Below are 21,923 nucleotides of genomic sequence, written 5' to 3'. Positions count from 1 at the left end.
AGCGCTTGACTCAAGTTTTTGCTTTAGTCTCCCGTTGATGTCAATGACTGATTTCTGTGAAAGTCTTGGTTGGGGAGCTCTTATCTCAACTCTGACTCAGGTCTTTGGAAGTATGCCAGATGGATGTTCAGTGATATTCATAACCAATCATAACCAATCATAACCAAGACAGTTTTAAATGGATACCTGCACATTTGCTGCATGAAGTGGCTTATCTGTAGTTGAAATCAAAAGGACTCATGTATCACTGAGCAAAAGTAGTAGGACTTATCCTGCATGCTTGGCTTGGTATGAAAGCAGAAGTACTCACCACATTCTTGTCTCCTTGAGGTATCTGAGGGCTCTGGGGGCCTGGTTCCTGTAGATAACAAGGTCAACGTACAACATCAATCCACAGGACATTGTTTCCATGCATAATCCAGTCTTGCTTAATTACGCATCTTCACACTGGAAGTCATTGAGTGCTATGCAATCACTGCCAGTCACCAGGTTTCTAATACAAGTTACATGACATTTTTTGTTTGTCATACAGTGAGGATTTCCACAGAACACTCACTCATACTATCACCTCACGCACCCACACACGACTCTTAGCAACTATGGCAACGCATTGGGATTCAGGAAACACGCTACAGCTAGGCAGCCAAGAGTTATGATGACAGGGCACTGCACTCTGCATTGAGTCAGTGAACAAAGCATCCCATGTCATAGTCAACCTGGGGTCAATCTACAGCACTGGTTAAGTAGGCTCACACAGACGCCTGTTTTATCAATGTAATTAATCAATGTTTTTTTTCTTTTTCTTTATCAATGTTGTTTTATAATGACCTATTCAGAAAAAGGGAAACAATGTTTTCAACAGCTTTTGAACAAAAGTCATATTTCTCCTCTCCCTGGCTTTGAGGCGAGAATCCAGCACGGCGGCCATTCCTCAACACGCCATCACCGGAATGCTAAACAGGACCTGACCACTGAAACAGGCACAGTCTTTGGACACCACTGAGTGCCGTCACCCGTTTAATAACATACGGTCTCTGTCCAACATGCAGAAGCATGTATAGATTACGGTTCATCAATCTTGTCTATGACCGAGGATTGACCATAGAAAGAGTGTGTCCTACAGGGTGAGAGAGAGAAAAAAAAACTCTGGTTCTTATGGATGAGTGGTGTCTGTCTGTGGCTTGCCTTAGTAATACACCTATAGATCCTAATGGGTCCAATCAGATATCAGATGAGCCCGATGTCTACTGTCTAGTAGTAAACTACCATAACAGCATGGGGCCGTAAATTTACAGCTGTCCTTAATTATAGGAGCTGGCTCTGTCCAAAAACTCTTAAATGGCTTATTGTATTTGCATCATAACCAGTGATTGACAGACTGAATAGGACTTCACCATAGTTCTTCTACCTATGAAGACTTTGGTGATCAGTGGTGATTTTAGGTTGTGTCTGACTCGGAGTCCTGATGAATGTTCACAAGATGACAGACATTCTAAATCAGCTCCACCATAAGGTAATCCAGCAGGAGACCAAATGAACTGGAACCACAGTGCATACCACAGACACATCAACTGCAGACTCAACAAGACATGGCCCTACATCATCCTTTATTAATAACAAAATGTGTCAGGTGTGGCATTAGAGGAGAAATTAGTGGATATAAAGAAAATTCTGCATTAGTAATAGGTAAATAAAGATGACCATATCTTTCAAAATCAGGTTAATTACAGTATTCTATAGGTACTTGATGTTGTAGCAGACTAAGCAACAAAAATTCTGGAATTTTATTAGCCCACTTTGATGACACTATTAATGTAGGTCTATTGGTCCAGCACAACAAACAAAAAAGATCCAGGATGGTCCAGACTAAAAAAATCGTCACAAACATTACGATGTCTCGATATTTGGGATAAAACCGTTGTCTTGGCAAACCGGTCTATAAAACTAGGTTATAACCTACTTACCTATATTAGGCCTACTACAGTTTTGTCATTTTCGAATGTAATATCATACAAAGACTATGATTAATTTCAAATGTATTGCACACACAGGCTGATCTATGGTGGTGTGTTCAATCCCCACATCAAGACATTCTCAATCAACGATATGAAATCCATTTTTCAGTGAAAACACAATGGTTGCCTATTGTAGGTTGCCTATGGGACATCCTTACCAAGGGTAGTAGCGGCTCCATTTGTGCTCCTTGGTCCGTTATGTCCATATTTTCCTTTGCCTCGCTTTCTCTGTAGATTTGATACGCTCCTACTGTCTTCTGTCTAGTGTTGCCGGGCTAAATCAGGGTGAACCCTTATATAAACTGGGTTGATTTTCTCAAATTAAGATAAGCATCCTCCTCGTCCAGTCCTACATCATTTAGGCATGGGGTAGAGATTTCCCATTCACTCGCTCAAGCTTGGAGAGTGCAATTTGCGCTACATGACGAGGTGGAGCACACGTGAGGCAATGAAGCGCAGCACGATATAGATTGCGTCTACCGTGGCGCGCGTTGCTCCAAATTTGCACACATGTGGACCTATTCTTAAAAATTACCCACAGAATATTGGTTTAGGACAGGTTGCACTCAATAGAACAGGATATGAATGCACGACACCGGAGAAGCTCAGGATAAAAGAGGTAGGCTCTAGTGGCTATCTTGACAGATATTTATGTTCATTTGGGACAATATTTAATTAGGTATTAGGCAGGCTATTATACGCTACCAAGGACCTATTGTTATTAAATTAACCACACACAAAAAACAAAAGTAGGCTACTATATTTTAATGTTGCCTATTTCGGGTTCTGTTCCTTAACAAAGGATCCTAGGATTGCTGCCTGACCCATGAAATTAGCCTATAAAGCAATTCATTTGCTCTATTGCAATCCATGAGGGAAAATTGGGACCGTAAAATACATGAAGATAACCATGAACAATTTCTATCATGGCCCACATGTGTGCGCAGTGAGATACAGCACATTGATTCATTCACCCATTTATGAAGTCGTTGACTGAAATCCTTTGAAAAACGTTACATTGGTGCCACCTGGTGTTCAATGGGATCTGTCAAATCAAACTGAAATATTTGATGAATAAATTGGCGTAATTTTCAGTAGTCAGCTCATTTCTTTCAAAATTCAATGATCAACATTAATCAAGCAGGAATATATTAGAAATATAAAACAAATATCAACAGAGAAACCGAATATATCTCCAATCACATCGAGATATTAGATTTAAATGAATGCCCATTAAAACCAATGAATACCCGTTTCAGGTCAATTCTATGGTACAACTCAGGATAAAGTTGTTGATCGATTGATTGATAGAATGTATTGGTTAATTAAACGCAGTAGGCTGCTCCAGCCGGAGACAACATTACATACATCAAAAATAATCGAGGATAAAAACTAAAATAAACCCCGATGGCTTATTTCCATTATGGTCCTCATTTTTCAGCTAGGTGACAGGTGGGAAAGACCAACACTTCACATGCACCCAATGCAATTAAAAACAACAAATGCAATTTACAGCAATCCATTTACAACAACATCATCTACAACACAGAGGTGGCCGTTTACGAGTCACCTCGTGGGAGAATACCCCTAATCAAACCGCCATGGTATTTCTCAAATATTTTCTGGTTTGTTTGGGACACCTTAAAGCTATTCTCTGATGAGTTTTCAGGTAGCTTGGTAAACTGTTCCACAGAACTGCAGCAGACTACACACATTCGTTTTTCCCCATGGAGAGCTTAAATCTGCAGGGAACAAAGTTAGTAAGAGCTCCTTCTGGTGAAGTACTGATGTGTCATTTATAGAGCTGAAATAATTACACAGATTCAGACTACTTTAATGTCCTCAAGAAGCAATTCCATTTTGCAGCAGTCATAGTTAATATGACAAGATCACATTTTAAAATGTGAAACACAACATCAGAAAAAAAAGCTACGGATATTTACAGAATATTTACAAAAAGTCGGCAGGATAGTGCAAAGGTCTTAAAATGTCTTGAGTAAGGCTGGGCCTGTATTTGCATGTCAAAGTGCTTACAGTGCATATTAGTCCAACCCTAGATATTTGGAGGCAGAGTTATGGACAATTTTGTTGGTAAACCCCAATTTAATCTGAGTGACTCCTGTTTCCATCTTGAGCCATTTCAGTTCTTCAAAGTGAGAGGGTTCAAGGTATGTACGAGCTGGAACCTTCAGATCTAATCTTATTCGGAGTTCTGATGCTTATGCCTGATACCCTGGGGGGACTGCTGTGCCAAGAGGCACACACATAACCATGATGACAATGCACTGTACTGTTTTTCTATCCAGAAATCTAGATTTCCTGATTCAAATGCACTCATTCATTTAAATTCAAGATGACAGACAGTGAAGGGGAAACTAATAATTTTTTGGACATGGATACATTCTAGAATGTCAACAAAAAGTGTATGAAGAAGCCCTTTGAAGGGCAGGATCAAGTCCATATATAGTCTCCTTCCAGCACTATAAACTGCTCTTGGTCCAGCCCCAGAGGAACCGAGATGAGTATTTGATAAGTATTTATACATTTACATTTTAGCAGACGCTCTAATCCAGAGCGACTAACAGTAGTGAGTACATACATTTTCGTACTGGTCCCCCGTGGGAATCGAACCCACAACTCTGGTGTTGCATGCGTCATGCTCTTCCAACGAAGCCACAATGTGTATATGAAGATGTCTGAACAACTTACGCCATGACCTGGTAAGAAATCCAAAAGGTAGGATATGCAATTAAAGATGATTCCCAAAAAATGGTTTGTTATTTGTATAGGCAATTAAACAGTATAAGTGTAGCCTAAACCAGTCAAGTTTTGATTCACACCTGACATCTTCACAACAGGTTGAGCAGTGGATGGTAGATTGATGTTTCCAATGGGCCTCTCCAGCGGCCTTGCTTCAGGAAGTCAGTCAGAAGGCTGGTCTTGGGGAAGGGCTGCTCTAGTAGCAATGGGCCTTAGCAGAATACATAGCAAATCTTTATAGATCCCCTTTAGCTTTTTTTGGAGCCTGGTTTGACAGCATACCATTACATTTTTGGATACTCACCCCTTTTTGATAAGGCTAAAAAGCAAGTGAACGCTCAGATTCCGAATGTGTTTCTGCTGCTCATTAATAAATAAATAAATACATTTCATTCTTGGGGGTGTGGTTCGATGTGGCAGTTCATGATGTTTGTCCCCCATGGGTCACCATAGGAACAAAGTCAATACTTCCTCAAAATAGTGAGAATATATATATATTTTTAAATCTGTAATTAATTTGGACGTTTTTGCAGGTTTTAGTCGGCCAGTTGTGTGTGTTTGGTGCAGTATTTCTCAAGTAAAAAAATGTCTGACGTGTTGTCATTGATGGTATGTCAGGACTGATGGTCTGTTTACGTTTCTACCGTTGTAACTAGATTGAGTAGGTCTACTACAGCTCCATCTAATGGTCAGCGTCCGGGGAAAACAGTTGTTGACAACTGTAGCATTGTAGTTAAGCCTAAACCTCTCTTTTCCTAACCTTAACCTCATTCTCCTAGCCTGTTATTTTAATTCTAACCTGCCACGTTAATTATCCTAACCTGCTATGTAAACAGTCCCTGGTTTGGGATTGGGCCACGACTACTTTCTGTTAATCTCTCATAGAAAGACTACTGGAAAAACAACTCGTAAAACTTCCAGTTTGGCCGAGTTTCCCACTTGGAAATTATCATAAACAACCAATAGGAAGCTCTATGCAAATAATGTACGTTATATTTAAATATGTAAACACAGCTGAGCAAATTGCGCAAGATTTTTGTTCTGGGCTAACCGAGATTAATTTTGTGTAAATACCTCAATGACGGTTAAAGTAACTGTCCAGTGAAAATGTCACTTTTAAAGGTTTTTGTTAGCTCATACTCAAATAATGTTGTTGACTCGTCCTATACTCGTATTTGACGCCAAAGCATACATTTGAGAGAAAAAAACATCTAAAAAATGCTTACTATTTCCGCATATAATGTGACGTCAGGTTGGCTCATTGGTGGAGTTGGACAATCAGCGGTTGACTTGTTATTAATATTTTTTATGACCTGTATACACCCCCACTAATATGCCCCCACCATTGTGTTATTGGGGTATGCCCACACCATTCAAACACCGAAAAGCTTATTTTCAACATATTTAATTATCATCTTTTGGAAGGAAAAGTATTTCACCCATATTGTCAATTATAGGTCATATTTCATAGAAATCTGGAAACACTGGACAGTTACTTTAACACTTAAATATTTTCTTTTTAAAGAAGACTTCAAGAGTCGCCAAATAAATGAGTTATTTGACAAATTTAAAATACATATGTTGAATCAGCTATGTGAGTACAACAATACACACATTAAACATTATCAAGGATTAAAAAACAAGTTCAGATTACTTATATCCATTGTGGTCCTCTTATGAATATCTTTCATCTTGAGTTTGCTCCATTGTTCACGCATCTGCAAGCAAAGCAGCAACAGCACTAATAAACCTTCATACCAGGTATAAGAGAAAAGGAATTGTCCATCTGCTTTTAATCGAATTTATATTTTTAGATAATGAATTAGTGTACATCCTATCAAAGACTACAACAAATTCCCTCTTGACCTTTTTGCGTTGGGCATTGATTTATGAATATGTCCTTTGTGTTTTGAAGCATTGGGCTACTTACTTTAAGTACAGTTGTTATAACTCAGAACCTTGTTTTTTTTTGCACTAGTAAAGACATTGTGAATCCTATATAGCCTACTAAAGCCAGCACAATAAAACATAATGCCAATGAAACTCAATGCAGGCTAAGACATGAACACTTTCCAGAAATGTATTCAACAAATCAAAAATCAACCAATCAAATCAGTCAAATTAGAAAACAGGATTCAATGAAAACATCTAGAGTAGGACTACAGCTAATGTTAAATATATACATTATTATAGCTTAAATAGACTTTTGTCGTTAACATTTTAATACTTCAGTCATATCCACAGCCCACTGTAGGCTAATCCAAAAATGCAGTCTAATGAAAAAACTTATGAACGATGTCCAGGTGGGTATTTACACTGTTCTCGTTGATGCCAATAACCTAGGATGGAATATCTCTTCAATTCAGTTTATGTCTCTATCCAACTAGACTCCGAGATATCTTGTGGTTTTGCGTCTTCAGAGACACCCGTTGGCAAACTCTCCTTTGAAAGTGAGAGGACCTCGTCAAAGTTCGCAGTACCAATAGCGTGTCCATTAGTCCAGCAGGACAGAGCCGGGCTAGACGCACCGCAATACTGGGGTGAGGTACGCGCAAAATCCGTTGGTTCTGCGTAATAAGCAAGGGCTCTGCCCGAACTGTCCGTCGCGGACAGCTGTAGTGCCTTTCCAGCTGCTGCATACGACAGCAAAGTGGCCGTGTTTCCAGTCGCGTCATTTGTGCGGGAGGCATAGTCCAGTCTGTTGTTGGTCGGTGTCACAAACCATCTCGGGGATGCCGCCATCGTGTCCTCCTCGCTGGTTTGCGGTGACAGCATGCTGTTAGTTAAGGGGACGTTATAGTCTAGTCCAGACGTAGCTCCTGCGCTAGGGCGGAAGCAGGACTTGGCATAAGTGCTGACGAATTGGTGCTGAAGGAAAGAATTAGCAAGTGCATATCTGGCACCGGGCACAAACTGAGCGTAGGTCGAGTCACTCGGTGATGGCGTCAACCGGTCACTATCGTAGCCTGTGTAGATTCTAGAAATATCCAAAACAATCAATTAGGAAATTGGAAAATAATACAAATGAGAAAGACCTAAAATAAAACGTTTCCACAAGTATGAAGTAACAATGGCATGCAATTATTAAACAAATTTATAAAGCACTCCGGAGGTTTTACACCATTAAGCCTAATTCATCTCCAACAGTTTCTTACATTCGATTTAAAAAACGAACTATTTGAAGAGAATATTTGCAAAAAAATCGAACTTGTCTGTCCACAGGAATTCTGACACGTAAACTCAAATTTCCAATGGAACAAAAACATGCGTGTATCCAAATCCGTAATGCTTTTCAAGATCGTTTACATCAGAATGTAGTCCTTAGCTGGTAATGAAGAAATCATTTTTTTTAAACGATGGTTGTTTTAGGAGTGACAGTATCGTCACCAATAAAATGGGGCAAAGTCGTGCGTAAAGCAGTCTAATCTCGAAACAAACCACTTTAAATGTGTTCATATTTGAGTCACAATTTGAGATTCGAATAATTCCAATAGAATAATATTTAAATATGTAAGGCTATTAAAAAATAAAACATGGGCTAGGCTAATATATTTTTACTTACTTGTCATAATTGTCCCGAAAACCTTTTGCGAAAGGATTGTGGTCTATTTTCAGCTGTGTTATCTGAAAGAGGAAAATAACATTAAAAAGGCCTAGCCTACTGTAAATTTGTGAACCACTTTTACCCCAATAGGAAAAATGTTGCCTAGCCCCAATTAAGAAAACAAATCAATATTTGAAGGAACGAATTTCCTTACGTCTGTGTTCTGGTATGCTGTGACTGCAACGAATTGCGTCTCGGGGAACGTAAATGATTGTCTGGGTTGACTTGCGTTCTCTGCCCCATCCTCGTGCACCTCGACCACATTAAGACGGGGTTGGTACCTATGGAGGGACTGAACGACAACCATCTGAACAGAGGACATGAAAAACAGGTGTTAATTGGGGCATCTGTGATCATCTCTAGAGACAAAAGAACAACTTGAAGATTGTTTTTTTTTACACTAAATACAAAAAATGTATGACAATAAATACTGAATTATTTCATACAATATGGTTGATAAATGCATAAAACATTATTTTGTAAAGAAAATCTCTCAATGCAACGTCTCCAGACTTGAATATAGCATCTTTTCAAGACCTCTTTCACCTTATATATATATATACACATATGTATTTGGGACTGTGCGAAATTAGGACCATATTAAAAACTTACCTGCCCTGCACTTTCCAATGCCCCTTTATTATTTGCCAACTTCAGTTTTCCAAAAGAAATTTCTTGACGCATCCAGTGCGCGCCGGTGTTCGGAGAGTCTGGGTGCATGTAGGCCTTGTTCCCTATAAATTAATTATTGAAGACATTACTCACTTTTTTGTCAGAAAACCTCACTTGGAGAGAATAGAAGGGGGAAAAGAAAAGTAAAATCACTTGCCTGTCCCATTTGAGTCAGCTTTGCCGCAGGGTACCCACTGTCCTCCTTGGAACCGCCAGTGATTAGGGTCCGCGAGACTGACGTCCACAAAAATATTGTAATTTGCCGTCGGATCAAGCCCAGATATATTAAAGCTCAGGAATGGAAACATTCGTCTGGAAGTAGAAAAAAAGATTCATAGGAGTTTTATTTCCTTTACAAATTCCCAAATCGCGCTAAAATTTTACTTAGAGAACGAAATTAATTCTAATTTGAACTATTCCTGTTGCCATAATTTGTTAATAAACCCCACGCGCTTTCAATAAACACGTCAATCTACTTCGTCCAAATAAGTACAGCAGTTTGCCCACTATGTTGACATAAGCCAACATAACGGCAAGGGCGGCGAGAAAGGGAACGGGTCAATACTCACCGCCCCTGTTTAGTGATGATCATCTCTGTTTGGTGCCTGTGAAACGTGAGCCACAGAGCCCTATTGCAGAGATAAACTTGCGCTTTACCAAAAACCATCCCGGTTTGCATTGCTGAGCTCTTGTGGAAAGCACCTCCTTGGTGGCCATGCCCATATGGCTGGGCGTAAAAGTATCCGGGCGCTGGGAAGCCTTGAGGTGACGTGGTGGTCAAGAGGCTATTATATGAGCCTTGCGTGACCACAGGATGGTGTGCCATGTAGTGACCCGAACTGGTGATGGCAAGGGCCGGGTAGGTGGCTCCGTGCAGGGTCCGGTGTGGGAACATGGTACCAGGCGAGGTAGCAGACGCGGGCTGAGCTTGGCTGGGCTGAGACGAGGGATACCGTCCCTCTGTAGATCCATGGAAGGTATGACGAATGTCACAGACGGTCTCTTGAGCAGACTGCCTACTGCTTCCCTTGTCGCCGTCACCAAATGAGTCCTCCGAGTCGATAAAGTCGTCTGCTTCTGACAGATTTGTCATCCCTGTGGTTTCTTTATTAGAACGTGTTAGGTTCCCCTATTCAGTTCAGCCCCTCACTAGAGGAGAGCATAGGGTGGTACTGGGTAGCGAGTTCAGACCTGTCTGAGCTGTGGTAGTCGCTATCCATATTATTGGGCGTTGGATGTTGAGATGTGAAGATACTGGAGCTGCGCAAGTAGCATTACGCGCAACACAAAAACCAATTTGGTTAAGGTTACGCGTATCACATGTAGGGAATATGAACTCTAAATACTCTTGAAACGAACCTAATGAAACGTCTATAATTGTTACACTTTACATTACAGTATAGGGATAAGGTTTATAAGTAGCCTATATAAACAGTTATATTTATAACAGTTATAGACATTTCTCTGATCATGTTCGTTTTGCTAGACTGGAACAAAATACTGCTAATGTTATACCTCTAGTACCATGTGGCAGGTAGATAATAACTATAAACGTGTTTAAATATGACAACATTCATATATTTCGTTTTTTTAAATCAGGAAGTATTACTCAATCTTGAATGCCTCATCAAATGGGGAGGGTCATTTTAACGTGATTGGAAAACAAGGCTTCAAGGAGTATCAGAAGTGCCATCAACCATGGCATAACTAATTGAAAAACTACAGCTAGTGACAGCTGGCAGCTAGGCAAGATGCACAGTGTGTGTCAGAAATGGCACCCTATTCACAATATATGTGTACTAGATTTGACCAGGGAACTACATAAGGATTAGTGTGCCATTTCAGATGCAGCCATTCTGTATGTATGGACCAAAACGTTCTCTCAGACACACATCTGAGACCAACCAGTCAAACCGCAACACATCACCCATGCAGCTGTTCTGTATTTTAAGGATACAAGTCCACGGCTCACCTTTCATACACATTTATTTTTTATAAAACAAAACAAAGTTAGAATATGAACAGTTAAATGCAAGAGGGGGGGCTTCACTGAAAGACCACAGTATCCAACATGGCGGCTAGGCACTGAACGATGTTGGACGTCATCAGGACGTCAACGTGCTCCTCCAGGTGCCTCTTGGGATCCTGCGAGAAGAACACGGTAAACAGGTCAAGGAGGGTCATTGCAAAGATTATACATGGGCATTTATGATGTAGCTCGCAAAACAGAGGTTGTGTTCAGGTTACAGCGAGGATGGATACCTGCTTTCCGACGTTCTTGATGGCCAGCTGCTCAGGGGTCATCTTATCCTCTTCTTCGACCGCCTGGGGTAGAACACAGAGACATTGATTCTTACTCAGACGTTAACATTTAAAGCTGGGTTTTGTTCATTATGGCATGTAAAGGAAAAAACATTTTGCAACAGAATACGAAAAAGTGTGTTTATTTTATTTGACCTTTTATAAACAACACAAATCATACAAACATCAGTTGCATCACACCTGCCCAGAACACTATCCCACATCTCCAGCGGCCACATCACTTTCCGCAACATGGCCTGAAACTCCAACATTTTGTTTCTCTCCCTAGCCCGCTCACTTTCAATATTTAAATAATAAATCATTCGATTTTTCCATTGTGTTAATGATGGCGGATTGATTGATTTCCACGTTTTTTCAAGATGAGAACAGAATCGTCCAACCCATCAGGTATCTCACTACACCCCCATACGCCATGCCCATGTCTTGGAAATTAGTGTTTCTGATTGGACAAGTCCAGGTAGTCCCTCCCTGTTTCAGTCCATTTTCTTCAATTTGAATACTAATTAACACTACCCGGGATAACTCATGCGGTTTGCCCACGCAGACCCCTGGTCTCAATACTTCCAGGCCCTCCCACTTTCCCCTTCTGATCCCTGCCTGCTCACCTTGTTGTAGTTCTTGGCCAGCTCCAGCATCTCCTTGACGATGTTCTCGTTGAGCTTGCAGTGCTCGCTGTAGTCCTGCAGGGTCAGGCCCTCCATCCAGCTCTTCTTGTGCAGGTTCAACAGCATCTGGGAGGTCAAGGATCAAAAGTCACTCAAGGATCATATGTTAATGTGGCACATGCAACCAAGAGGATGGAGGCACCGTGTACGTATTGTTATGGCGCACAGAAGATGACATCACATGTCATTCAGGAGAACATGCAGTAAGCATATTATGAAATGTCACTGTGGCGAAATCATAATTAACTCATTAAACTACGACAGTCAACAGTCATCTTTTTCTGATATCATTCTATACTCCCCTTAAAACAGATGTCATAATAGATTTTCAGAAATGTTTCACACCTTTTGCTCGAGTTCATTTTTCCTGTAGTTGATGGTGATGGAGTAGTAATGCCTGTTCAGTCCATGGATCAAAGCCTTGGAGGAGGACAACAGATGATTGAAATAAGAACAGAAACTCTACATTCACATCCATGTTAAAACACAGAGCTGGTCAGAGGCTCCATGGTCTTACCTGGATGGAGGGCTTGTTCAGATGGCCCAGGTTGGAGGTGGTTTGCCTGGGCTCGTGTCCCAGAACCATCATGTTGGCATTGATCAGCCGGAACGCATCGATAACAACCTGCCCGAAATAACAAAAAGGAACCACGTGTTATCTCACAGAGAGCAGAGAAACGACGTCCGTACCGATTCCATTTCAATTAAATTCCCGAGCAGAAGAAGAAATTATTATTATTATTTTTTAAAGAATGCCAAGTAAGTACCACACTCTGCTTTGGATCTAAGCCATGAGGGTAACGTTGTGTGTGAGAATACTGTGAAAGGGAGAGTAGATGACTGGGGAGGGAGGGAGATAGTGAACAGCAGATCAGGGATGGTACCAACTGCTGTAAGCAGGCTGTCACTCCAGATGTGTGTAAACCACAGCCTTGCCTGAGTGCAGTACATGTCCCTAGTCACATCCTATTACTAGGCCCTACATTGCATCCTTTCAGGTGAGTAGACATTGCATAGCCATAGCAAGGCAAAGATATGCAACCATGCTAGGAGAGGCTCTGCCGACTGCGGTTGTGTGTGAAAGCATGACAGGTGAGTAGCTCACGGTTACACTCATGTTAAAACATTGATGGATTTATGGTGGACCTGACTTATGCCTTGTTTACTAGGATGTCACCCTGAGACCTGCATCCATACATTTTACTACAAAGCCTAGGAAATGAGTGTGTTGAAACACATTTAGCTGTTTTCTTTCACTGGTCCCGGCTGCGTTAGCCAAGGATGAAGTACTCGACTTTTAATACCCGTGTCGCTCCAAATTAACTCTAGGTTATCGTGTCTTGCATGGAAATTGGTCACACGAAGGAAAACATGAAACGACTGGCATTATTGTTATGTTCTGTGGTTATATTGGCTGCTCATTGAATGGACCATAATGGATTGTGTACAATGATATTCCGAGTGGCAGACAGAGTGACGAGAGACAGTGAACGTGACAGGGAAGCAGGACACTGCCATGTTCTGAGCACATCAAGAGTAGGCTACATCTTTCACAAGCAAGACTTGGCTGAGAGACACCTTTTCCTCAAAGGCAGAGGCATGAAACCTGCTAAAAACACAAATGTCAAAATGAAGATGGGCAAACGTGCCCTGGTATTTGTAGGGTTGTAAAAATGTAATTTATATATTTTTTATATTCTCTCTCACGCATGGGCGGCAAAATATTATTAAGACTAAAAAGGTTTTAAACCATCCCCTCGGTCATCAACACACTACTCTTAATAGCAATCTAATTAAATATCTTTATGAGATCGCCTGTGCTTCGGAACCATTTCTAATGTAAAACATTGGGGAGCTAACTTTCATTTCTAGTGGTGCACTATCCTCTGAGCGGAGATCACACATTGAGATGGAATTGGCTCTCACATTCACAGACAGCTCTGTGGAGGTGATAATAGACAGCTCCCTGCAGCACAGAGGCAGGAGCAGATGGAGGAAGTGCCATATGGGGCCCGTGAGGGTGGAAGAGAGAGAAAGAAACATAACAAGGAAGGGAGGGTGGTGGGGATGGGGAGGGGGGTGTATGATCAGTTCTAGATGAAGACATCTCAATCCCAGGAGATCTATGAGTAAACAACCTTAGATGACTACACAGGCAGAGCGCTGTTAACTCAAATCGTTAGAGATTTTAGCTTCCACCCAGTCAGTCAACCACTGATTTTATGATTGGATTGATTGAAGTTTGCACCCACAAGAAAGTCAACCTGTCACACAATTAGCATACAAATTAAATTAGAACATCGCTAAATAAAAAAGATAATCAAATCACCAGTCCATTCACAGCATTGGCAGGTGCCATCACAATCATGGTGGTTCAGGGACGCAAACTGATGAAGGCCCAAAAAGGTGAGAAATATTTTTCACGCAGAAAAAAAATCTGTGTAAACGCCTGTTGCCATTTTCTATACGTGTGCTGCACAGAAACCTGATAGTCACACCTCTACTCAATACAACACTCTACTCAATACAACACATTGAATTTAGCTTCACACTTTTTTACTGTATAATAAATAAGGCTACTGCAGAAAATAGCTGATTTGCTCATATCCAAAGGCCTACCTGTGATCGGGCAGGAGGAATGTAGTTAAAACTGCATAATGATCTGCCTTTTCATTGTGGCAGTAAGGGGAAAACACACTAGGCCTATATGAAACCATCTTTAGCCTACTCTTCAGACAACTTTACATGCATAGCCAACACACTCTCCTTACCTGCCACACACACACCCTCCCAAATATTAGGCACCAAACAGAATTTAAAGTGAAACTGACAGTGCTTGAGTTACTTTGCAGATATGAAACAGACAGACAACCATAATATGAAAAATATAAAATTCCCAGTTCATGCTAGAAAACCAACTTTATAAGAGGTTTTAAAAATAGGTTATACTTGACTCCATGATGTACAGTAAGGCATTATTGGCAGAATAGATGGATGCAGTTCAATGGATGATTCATATAATTCACCAATACATTTCTTGGTGGTCCAGAAAATATTGCTATCAGGTTATAAAGCAAAGCTGGCCTGGTACATCGTTTGTTACCTCCAACATCACATGTTTCAGCATAATAATACACATCCCCATGTCGCAAGGATCTGTACACAATTCCTGGAAGCTGAAAATGTCCCAGTTCTTCTATGGTCTGCATACTCACCATACATTTCATTCATTGAGCATGTTTGGGATGCTCTGAATCGATGTGTACGACAATAAATTGCGGAAATTGCTGCTGCCTGTGCACGAGCTGAGCGCCTGCTGCTGACGTCACTCACAATGCACTTTTGCAGCCAGGCACGTGTGTTGTGACCGAGTGTGTGACAGAGAAAATCGTTTTTGTGTCATTTAGAGGGAAAATGCGTGCATTTTAGCGTTTGAGTCACTTTTCAAAAGTTGCTAAAAGTTCCAAATACATTTTTTAAAGTAGCTACATTTGTTGCAAGGTGTTGTTTGAAAGAAAAGTTGCCAGGGTAGTCTGAAAAGTTGCTAAATCTAGCAACAAAATTGCGAAGTTGGCATCATTGCTGTCACTGTTCTTTTTTCCTCTATGGCAGTGGCACTCAGAGGCTGCGTGACAGCGAAGCCTAGTCAGACTGGCCTGCTTGCTCTTACAGGTGAAATGAAAAGATACTATCCACTTCGCTCACGCTGTGAGCCACTCCAATAATTAAGCAAATGTAACAGAAACCCCATCACTGTCTGCACACACCAGCTCTCCATCCCGGCTAAATTACATTTTAAAACTGACGGAGATGCGCAGAAAGTATGGCGGGAGAAAAGCAGCTGAGTAGGCTAATGCAAGCTGGCTGCTCACAACAGTCACATGTGATATTGCATGAAACACTCATTCTGATATGACATATCTGACATCACGCTCTGAACTGAAATTCTATTTGTAGGACGTGTATGGATGCATTCTGTTCTCAGTTATTTCATAAGCGAAGCATACACCATTATTCATTGTTAAGAGTATTGGGACATCACGCCTCCAATATACACTGTTGTGCAGCTACCTGCCTGCGCTACCATGCTGGGTTTAGTAATAAAGCATCCAAGTTACTCCCTCGCTTCCTCCAATGCATATACGTGTTCCAGTAGGTTATTACACACAGACAGTAAAGTGAAGTAAGCCAAGCAACACGAAGTTAGCCAGGCAAGCGGGTGGTAATGTTAGCTTGCCAACTTAGATGCTAATGTAGCTAGCTAACATTAACAACTGTGTAATAATTTGAGCCATTGAAACATACATCCTTCTTATCAACTATAATCACAGCATTATTTTGCAGCCATGTTGCATTCCAAATTTCCCAGTCAGGACCACCCCCACACGACAGTTAAAAAAAAAAATGTATCTACACAGTTCACGTGGATGACCTATTATTGAGAACAAACATCGGTGAATATCGCCCAAAAGTGACAAGTTTGCATCCCTATGGCTGTTGGACATACCTTTCCTTTGACGCTCTGGATGGGGTCCACCACCACAGCCACGGCTCTCTCCGACAGAGCCTCGAAACTCTGCTGGGTGTTGATGTCAACGCCGGACAGCCAGCAGCCAAACCCGGGGTGACTGTGGTACCAGCCCACCACCATCTCTGGTCTAGTTGGAGGAATAGTTCAACACTATTACTGCACAGATGCCTTTCTTTGTGTCTATTTTACACATTTATTTTTTGTTTTAATGTTACAAATGAAATTTTTCTGTTTTTAGTGTATCCTGGAGTGTAGAGCATTTACAGTGTGACTTTGTCCTGGAGAAGCTATGCCAAATCGACAGTGGTGTTCTAACTAATATGTTTTATATTAGTAAGTCGTCCATATGTATTTACCTGCCAGTCTGCTTAAGCATATCCAACATTTTAGCTTGGAAGACAGGGTCCACAGCCTCCACACTGACACCCTGTCGGAGAGAGAAGTGCTATTACGCAAACACGGGTGGAGAAAACATCACACGCATAGAGTTACTCAACACTGTCCTGCGAGGTCTGTTAGGGGAAATGACTGGGAAAACGTACAGTTCCGGACTGCGGCATGGCGAACACGTCAATCACTCGCACAGTGTAGTCGTCCACAAACTCGCCCAGCATCAAACCCATGACCTCCATGGGCACACCGGCACGCCCGTGCTTCAGCATCTGAAGGAGATGGAAATACATGGTGCGATGTAGACGACTGCCATGGACACACATCATGTAACTAGTCGGTATAAAATGGCAACTGTTTATTTCCTTCTTACCTTGAGCAGTGCCAGTGAGGAGATGTACACCTGCTCTGCAGTGTCTACGGCGGGGGCGTCTGTAGGTGGGCCCTGGGGGGGAAATAACAGATTTTAGGCTATAGTTTACTATCACACAGAGCTGATTGGGATGACAAAATACAGCTTCACTGCAGTTTATAATATATTAGTATTATATTATTGACAAAACTGATGATCATTGTTTAAAGGGAGACTCAGCAAAATAACGTTGCCACAAGCGGCACCGCAGATATTGAGATGAGCGAGATGCAAGACGGCACTCTCAGTGTCTGCGCATGTCCACGGAGAAGTTGAGCCTTGTGCTTCAATGCTCTTAGTTGTTGCGGAAATTGAGCCAGTATGCTGTTTACTTTCTGCTTCTACGTCATATCATTGAGTCTACCTTTAACATTTTGTGGACAATAAACACCACCTGCAATTTGACATTAGCCTAGCCACTAGCCAGTGAAAAACCCAGCAGCATCACACCAGTTTGAGTGTCAAGAACTGCATCTGGCACCTACTACTATACCCCATTCAAAAGCACTACACCCTCAATGGCACACATTCACAATCCATGTCTCAATTGTCTCAAGACTTAAAAATCCTTCTTTAACCTGTCTCATCTCCTTCATCTACACTGATTGAAGTGGATTTAGCAAGTCACATCAATAAGGGATCATAGCTTTCACCTGGTCAGTCTGTCATGGAAAGGGCAGGTGTTCCTAATGTTTTGTACACTCAGTGTATGTTCAATATCCCAAAAGTAATATTGTAATTTATATGGTGCTCTGAAGCCCTGCATGTCAGAGAGGGAGAAGTTAAAAGTAGACACCCCCCTCTTTTTAACACCTCTGTAGGGTGCCAAGGCAGCCACTTACTGGAGGTGTTAATTGGCAAATCCAACGCCAGTCGGGAGCAAGCTCCTCATTGGCCTCGCCTTGCAAGGCCTGGCCACTACGAACACAACAAAGTGGGCTCTTTTCATTTCTCTCACCAAAGAGCGCCCCGGGTCCTTGTGATTGGGCAGGGCTACACTAAAAACATGTTCTAACAAAGCATGCTCGATAATAGCGCAAGGGAGACACTACAGTGGTTAGGTGGCCTACACCATAATTCTTTACTTTCGATTAGGCTACTTAGAATTTGTTAATACATATTGAACAGAATGCCTTAATCTATTCTCATTATCCATTTCACATGACAAAGACTGGAGAGCAAATAGGCTATAGCTAAGAAAACGATTCAACTTTGCAGAGAGGTTATTGAGGGAGGCAACCTCTCTGCATCTCAGTGCAAGAGGTGTCACTACAGCACCTGGTTCGAATCCAGGCTGTATCACAGCCGGCCATGATTGGGAGTCCCATAGCGCGGCGCATAGAGTTGGCCGTCATTGTAAATAAGAATTTGTTCTTAACTGACTTGCCTAGTTCAATAAAGGTTCAATTTTTAAAAGAAAATTACATTTTTATAACAATAACCCTTAACCTGATTGTGTGGACTATTTTTTTCACCTTTATTTAACCAGGTAGGCAAGTTGAGAACAAGTTCTCATTTACAATTGCGACCTGGCCAAGATAAAGCAAAGCAGTTCGACACATACAACAACACAGAGTTACACATGGAGTAAAACAAACATACAGTCAATAATACAGTAGAAAAATAAGTATATACAATGTGAGCAAATGAGGTGAGATAAGGGAGGTAAAGGCAAAAAAAAGGCCATGGTGGCGAAGTAAATACAATATAGCAAGTAAAACACTGGAATGGTAGATTTGCAGTGGAAGAATGTGCAGAGTAGAGATCGAAATAATGGGGTGCAAAGGAGCAAAATAAATAAATAAATAAATACAGTGGGGGAGAGGTAGTTGTTTGGGCTAAATTATAGATGGGCTATGTACAGGTGCAGTAATCTGTGAGCTGCTCTGACAGCTGGTGCTTAAAGCTAGTGAGGGAGATAAGTGTTTCCAGTTTCAGAGATTTTTGTAGTTCATTCCAGTCATTGGCAGCAGAGAACTGGAAGGAGAGAATTCTTCCAAAGGAAGAATTGGTTTTGGGGGTGACCAGAGAGATATACCTGCTGGAGCGCGTGCTACAGGTGGGTGCTGCTATGGTGACCAGCGAGCTGAGATAAGGGGGGACTTTACCTAGCAGGGTCTTGTAGATGACCTGGAGCCAGTGGGTTGGCGACGAGTATGAAGCGAGGGCCAGCCAACGTACAGAGCGTACAGGTCGCAGTGGTGGGTAGTATATGGGGCTTTGGTGACAAAACGGATGGCACTGTGATAGACTGCATCCAATTTATTGAGTAGGGTATTTGAGGCTATTTTGTAAATGACATCGCTGAAGTCGAGGATCGGTAGGATGGTCTGTTTTACAAGAGTATGTTTGGCAGCATGAGTGAAAGATGCTTTGTTGCGAAATAGGAAGCCAATTCTAGATTTAACTTTGGATTGGAGATGTTTGATGTGAGTCTGGAAGGAGAGTTTACAGTCTAACCAGACACCTAGGTATTTGTAGTTGTCCACATATTCTAAATCAGAAACGTCCAGAGTAGTGATGTTGGACGGGCGGGCAGGTAGCGATCGGTTGAAGAGCATGCATTTAGTTTTACTTGTATTTAAGAGCAATTGGAGGCCACGGAAGGAGAGTTGTATGGCATTGAAGCTTGTCTGGAGGGTTGTTAACACAGTGTCCAAAGAAGGGCCAGAAGTATACAGACTATAGAACACACAACATACTAAAATGCACGATATTTAAGACAGCCGAGCTGTGCCAGGTCCTTTTCAGTCTGTGGATAAGAGCAACGAGGTCTACCCTGGCTACAGCCACTCACTTTTAATTTTCAGTGGCTTCTGTCTATTCCACCCAACTCAAGTCCGAATCACTCCCTGTTTGGTGATCAGGGATAAGATAGGTGTTGTAGATATATAGCTAGGATAGTTACAGCCCAATATTAGGGCTCTGATTCATTAATGAGTTAATGAGACAAGGTCTAAAGGCATTCCATAGCAACAGCGTGCGAGACAAGGCATTGCTGAAAACACACCTGACCCAGTCCGGGCATTCCTCCTCCAAGCCTCAGCAGCCTATCCATTTCTGTTGAGGGAAAACACAGCAATGAATGTCAACTCTATCATCTTCAACCCTATTACTTTCTTAACAATATGCATTGTTGTTAGATAGTAAACTACAAAACAGTTGTTAATCCCTTTAACCAAAAGGCAGTCAAAAGAGCAGGATGGAATGACATGGCATAATTTGCCAGTTAACGTTAACTGTCAGACGATATGATTGTGACCATCTGTTTCACATGTAGTTAGCTGATTTTCATGATTCATCTGGAATGTCTGCTTTCATACAGTATCATCTAGCTATTTTTCCTGACTATTATATAACTAGATATATTAAATTGTCTCATCACAAATGATTGATAATGACAGTAAAGTGACTACGCTAACTAACGACGTTGACAGTTAGCTACATATTATAGGTAGTGGGCTAACGTTAATCATCTAGCTGTCTTAGTTAATGTTATCCGCCAGAACAAAGAAAATAATGTTAAACGTGGGATAACATCAAATTCTTAATAAAAAGTGGTCTCTGTCAACTAAACAACATGTTTGACTAAGTTTGTTAACGTTAACCAGACAAACTGCCTTAGCTCGCTTGCTAGCGGTAACGTTAGCGACAGTTAGCTAGCTAACGTTAGCTCTTTCATTACACGCGACAGTCGAAAAACCAAACTGACTACATAGCAACTTCTTCGGCATGGATATATTTTTGCTAGGGTAGTGATACAAACATTTGTGGGAGTGGGATCTTACCTGTTCAAGGTGTACAAATGTTGAAAAGAATAGTCGTGTGTGCTAACTATTCAAGTCTCGCTTGCTACAATGAATCAGCCAGAATTCCTCATTCAAAACAAATTCGTCGGAACATTGGGTACTTCCGGCGCCTTGATGACCACTTCCTCTCTCCGCTACATTCTGCTGTAGGTCGCTTTCTAGAAGCAAGGGGGAGCTGAATGCAGCTGAATCACTGTCCCTTAAGCTGCACCAGCCAGTAAAGCAGTTTATGCATTTAGTACAGACCCAAATTGATGCTCAAAGCCCCAAATATTAGTGTGATACAAACTAGGCTAACAAACCTGTTCCAACCTTTAGGAGAATGCATTATTACCATTGTCCCTAGCTACCAATGTGGGCATCCTAGTGCAGCCTGCTATAATTGTCACATCATACGATTACATTCCCATGAGATCTGTAGCTTGTTTGTCGTGCAATGACTAAAAGCTGTTTTTGTTCTGCTTCCCATCTCACATAATATATAACTGGGGATGGGGCATCCCTGGGGATTTGACACCTTGTAATTAGCTTCTTACCACAATGGCTCCCATTCTCTTCTCTTTATGGATTTCTAGTATAACCAACATTTGGGTGGCAGGCAGACGTAGCCTACACAGAATGAGGACACGTCCCAAAACAGTCAAGGATGATCCACAGTTGTGGAACATGTTCTTTGGTATCAAGTCAAGACCGACCAATAGCTGATATTACAGATATTACCAAAGTGTCCAATGGATGTAATA

The 21,923-nt window shown here is 41.5% G+C and overlaps 2 protein-coding genes and 1 pseudogene across 2 annotated transcripts; all 3 read right to left on the bottom strand.

Annotated features, from left to right (window-relative positions):
* LOC120050750 overlaps positions 1-9,106 on the bottom strand; it is a 49,015-nt pseudogene extending 39,909 nt beyond the window's left edge.
* A 114-nt stretch (positions 9,107-9,220) lies between these two features.
* On the bottom strand, positions 9,221-10,598 carry LOC120051313 (T-box brain protein 1-like). Its single transcript, XM_038998129.1, has one exon. It carries the CDS (start codon positions 10,142-10,144, stop codon positions 9,617-9,619), a length of 528 nt encoding a protein of 175 aa, XP_038854057.1. The 5' UTR covers positions 10,145-10,598; the 3' UTR covers positions 9,221-9,616.
* A 421-nt stretch (positions 10,599-11,019) lies between these two features.
* On the bottom strand, positions 11,020-21,287 carry LOC120051312 (26S proteasome non-ATPase regulatory subunit 14). Its single transcript, XM_038998128.1, has 11 exons — positions 21,160-21,287; positions 20,382-20,431; positions 17,333-17,404; positions 17,112-17,231; positions 16,926-16,996; positions 16,546-16,696; positions 12,556-12,663; positions 12,384-12,458; positions 11,979-12,104; positions 11,314-11,376; positions 11,020-11,196 (listed from the first exon to the last, which is right to left on the bottom strand). Exons 2-11 carry the CDS (start codon positions 20,427-20,429, stop codon positions 11,098-11,100), a joined length of 933 nt encoding a protein of 310 aa, XP_038854056.1. The 5' UTR covers positions 20,430-20,431; positions 21,160-21,287; the 3' UTR covers positions 11,020-11,097.
* Positions 21,288-21,923: the final 636 nt, after the last annotated feature.

The sequence above is a fragment of the Salvelinus namaycush genome, chromosome 7 (genome assembly GCF_016432855.1).
Source record: "Salvelinus namaycush isolate Seneca chromosome 7, SaNama_1.0, whole genome shotgun sequence".
Taxonomy (NCBI): Eukaryota; Metazoa; Chordata; class Actinopteri; order Salmoniformes; family Salmonidae; genus Salvelinus; species Salvelinus namaycush.
Note: the sequence above shows the minus strand (reverse complement) of the source record. Positions and strands in the feature narration are given on the sequence as shown.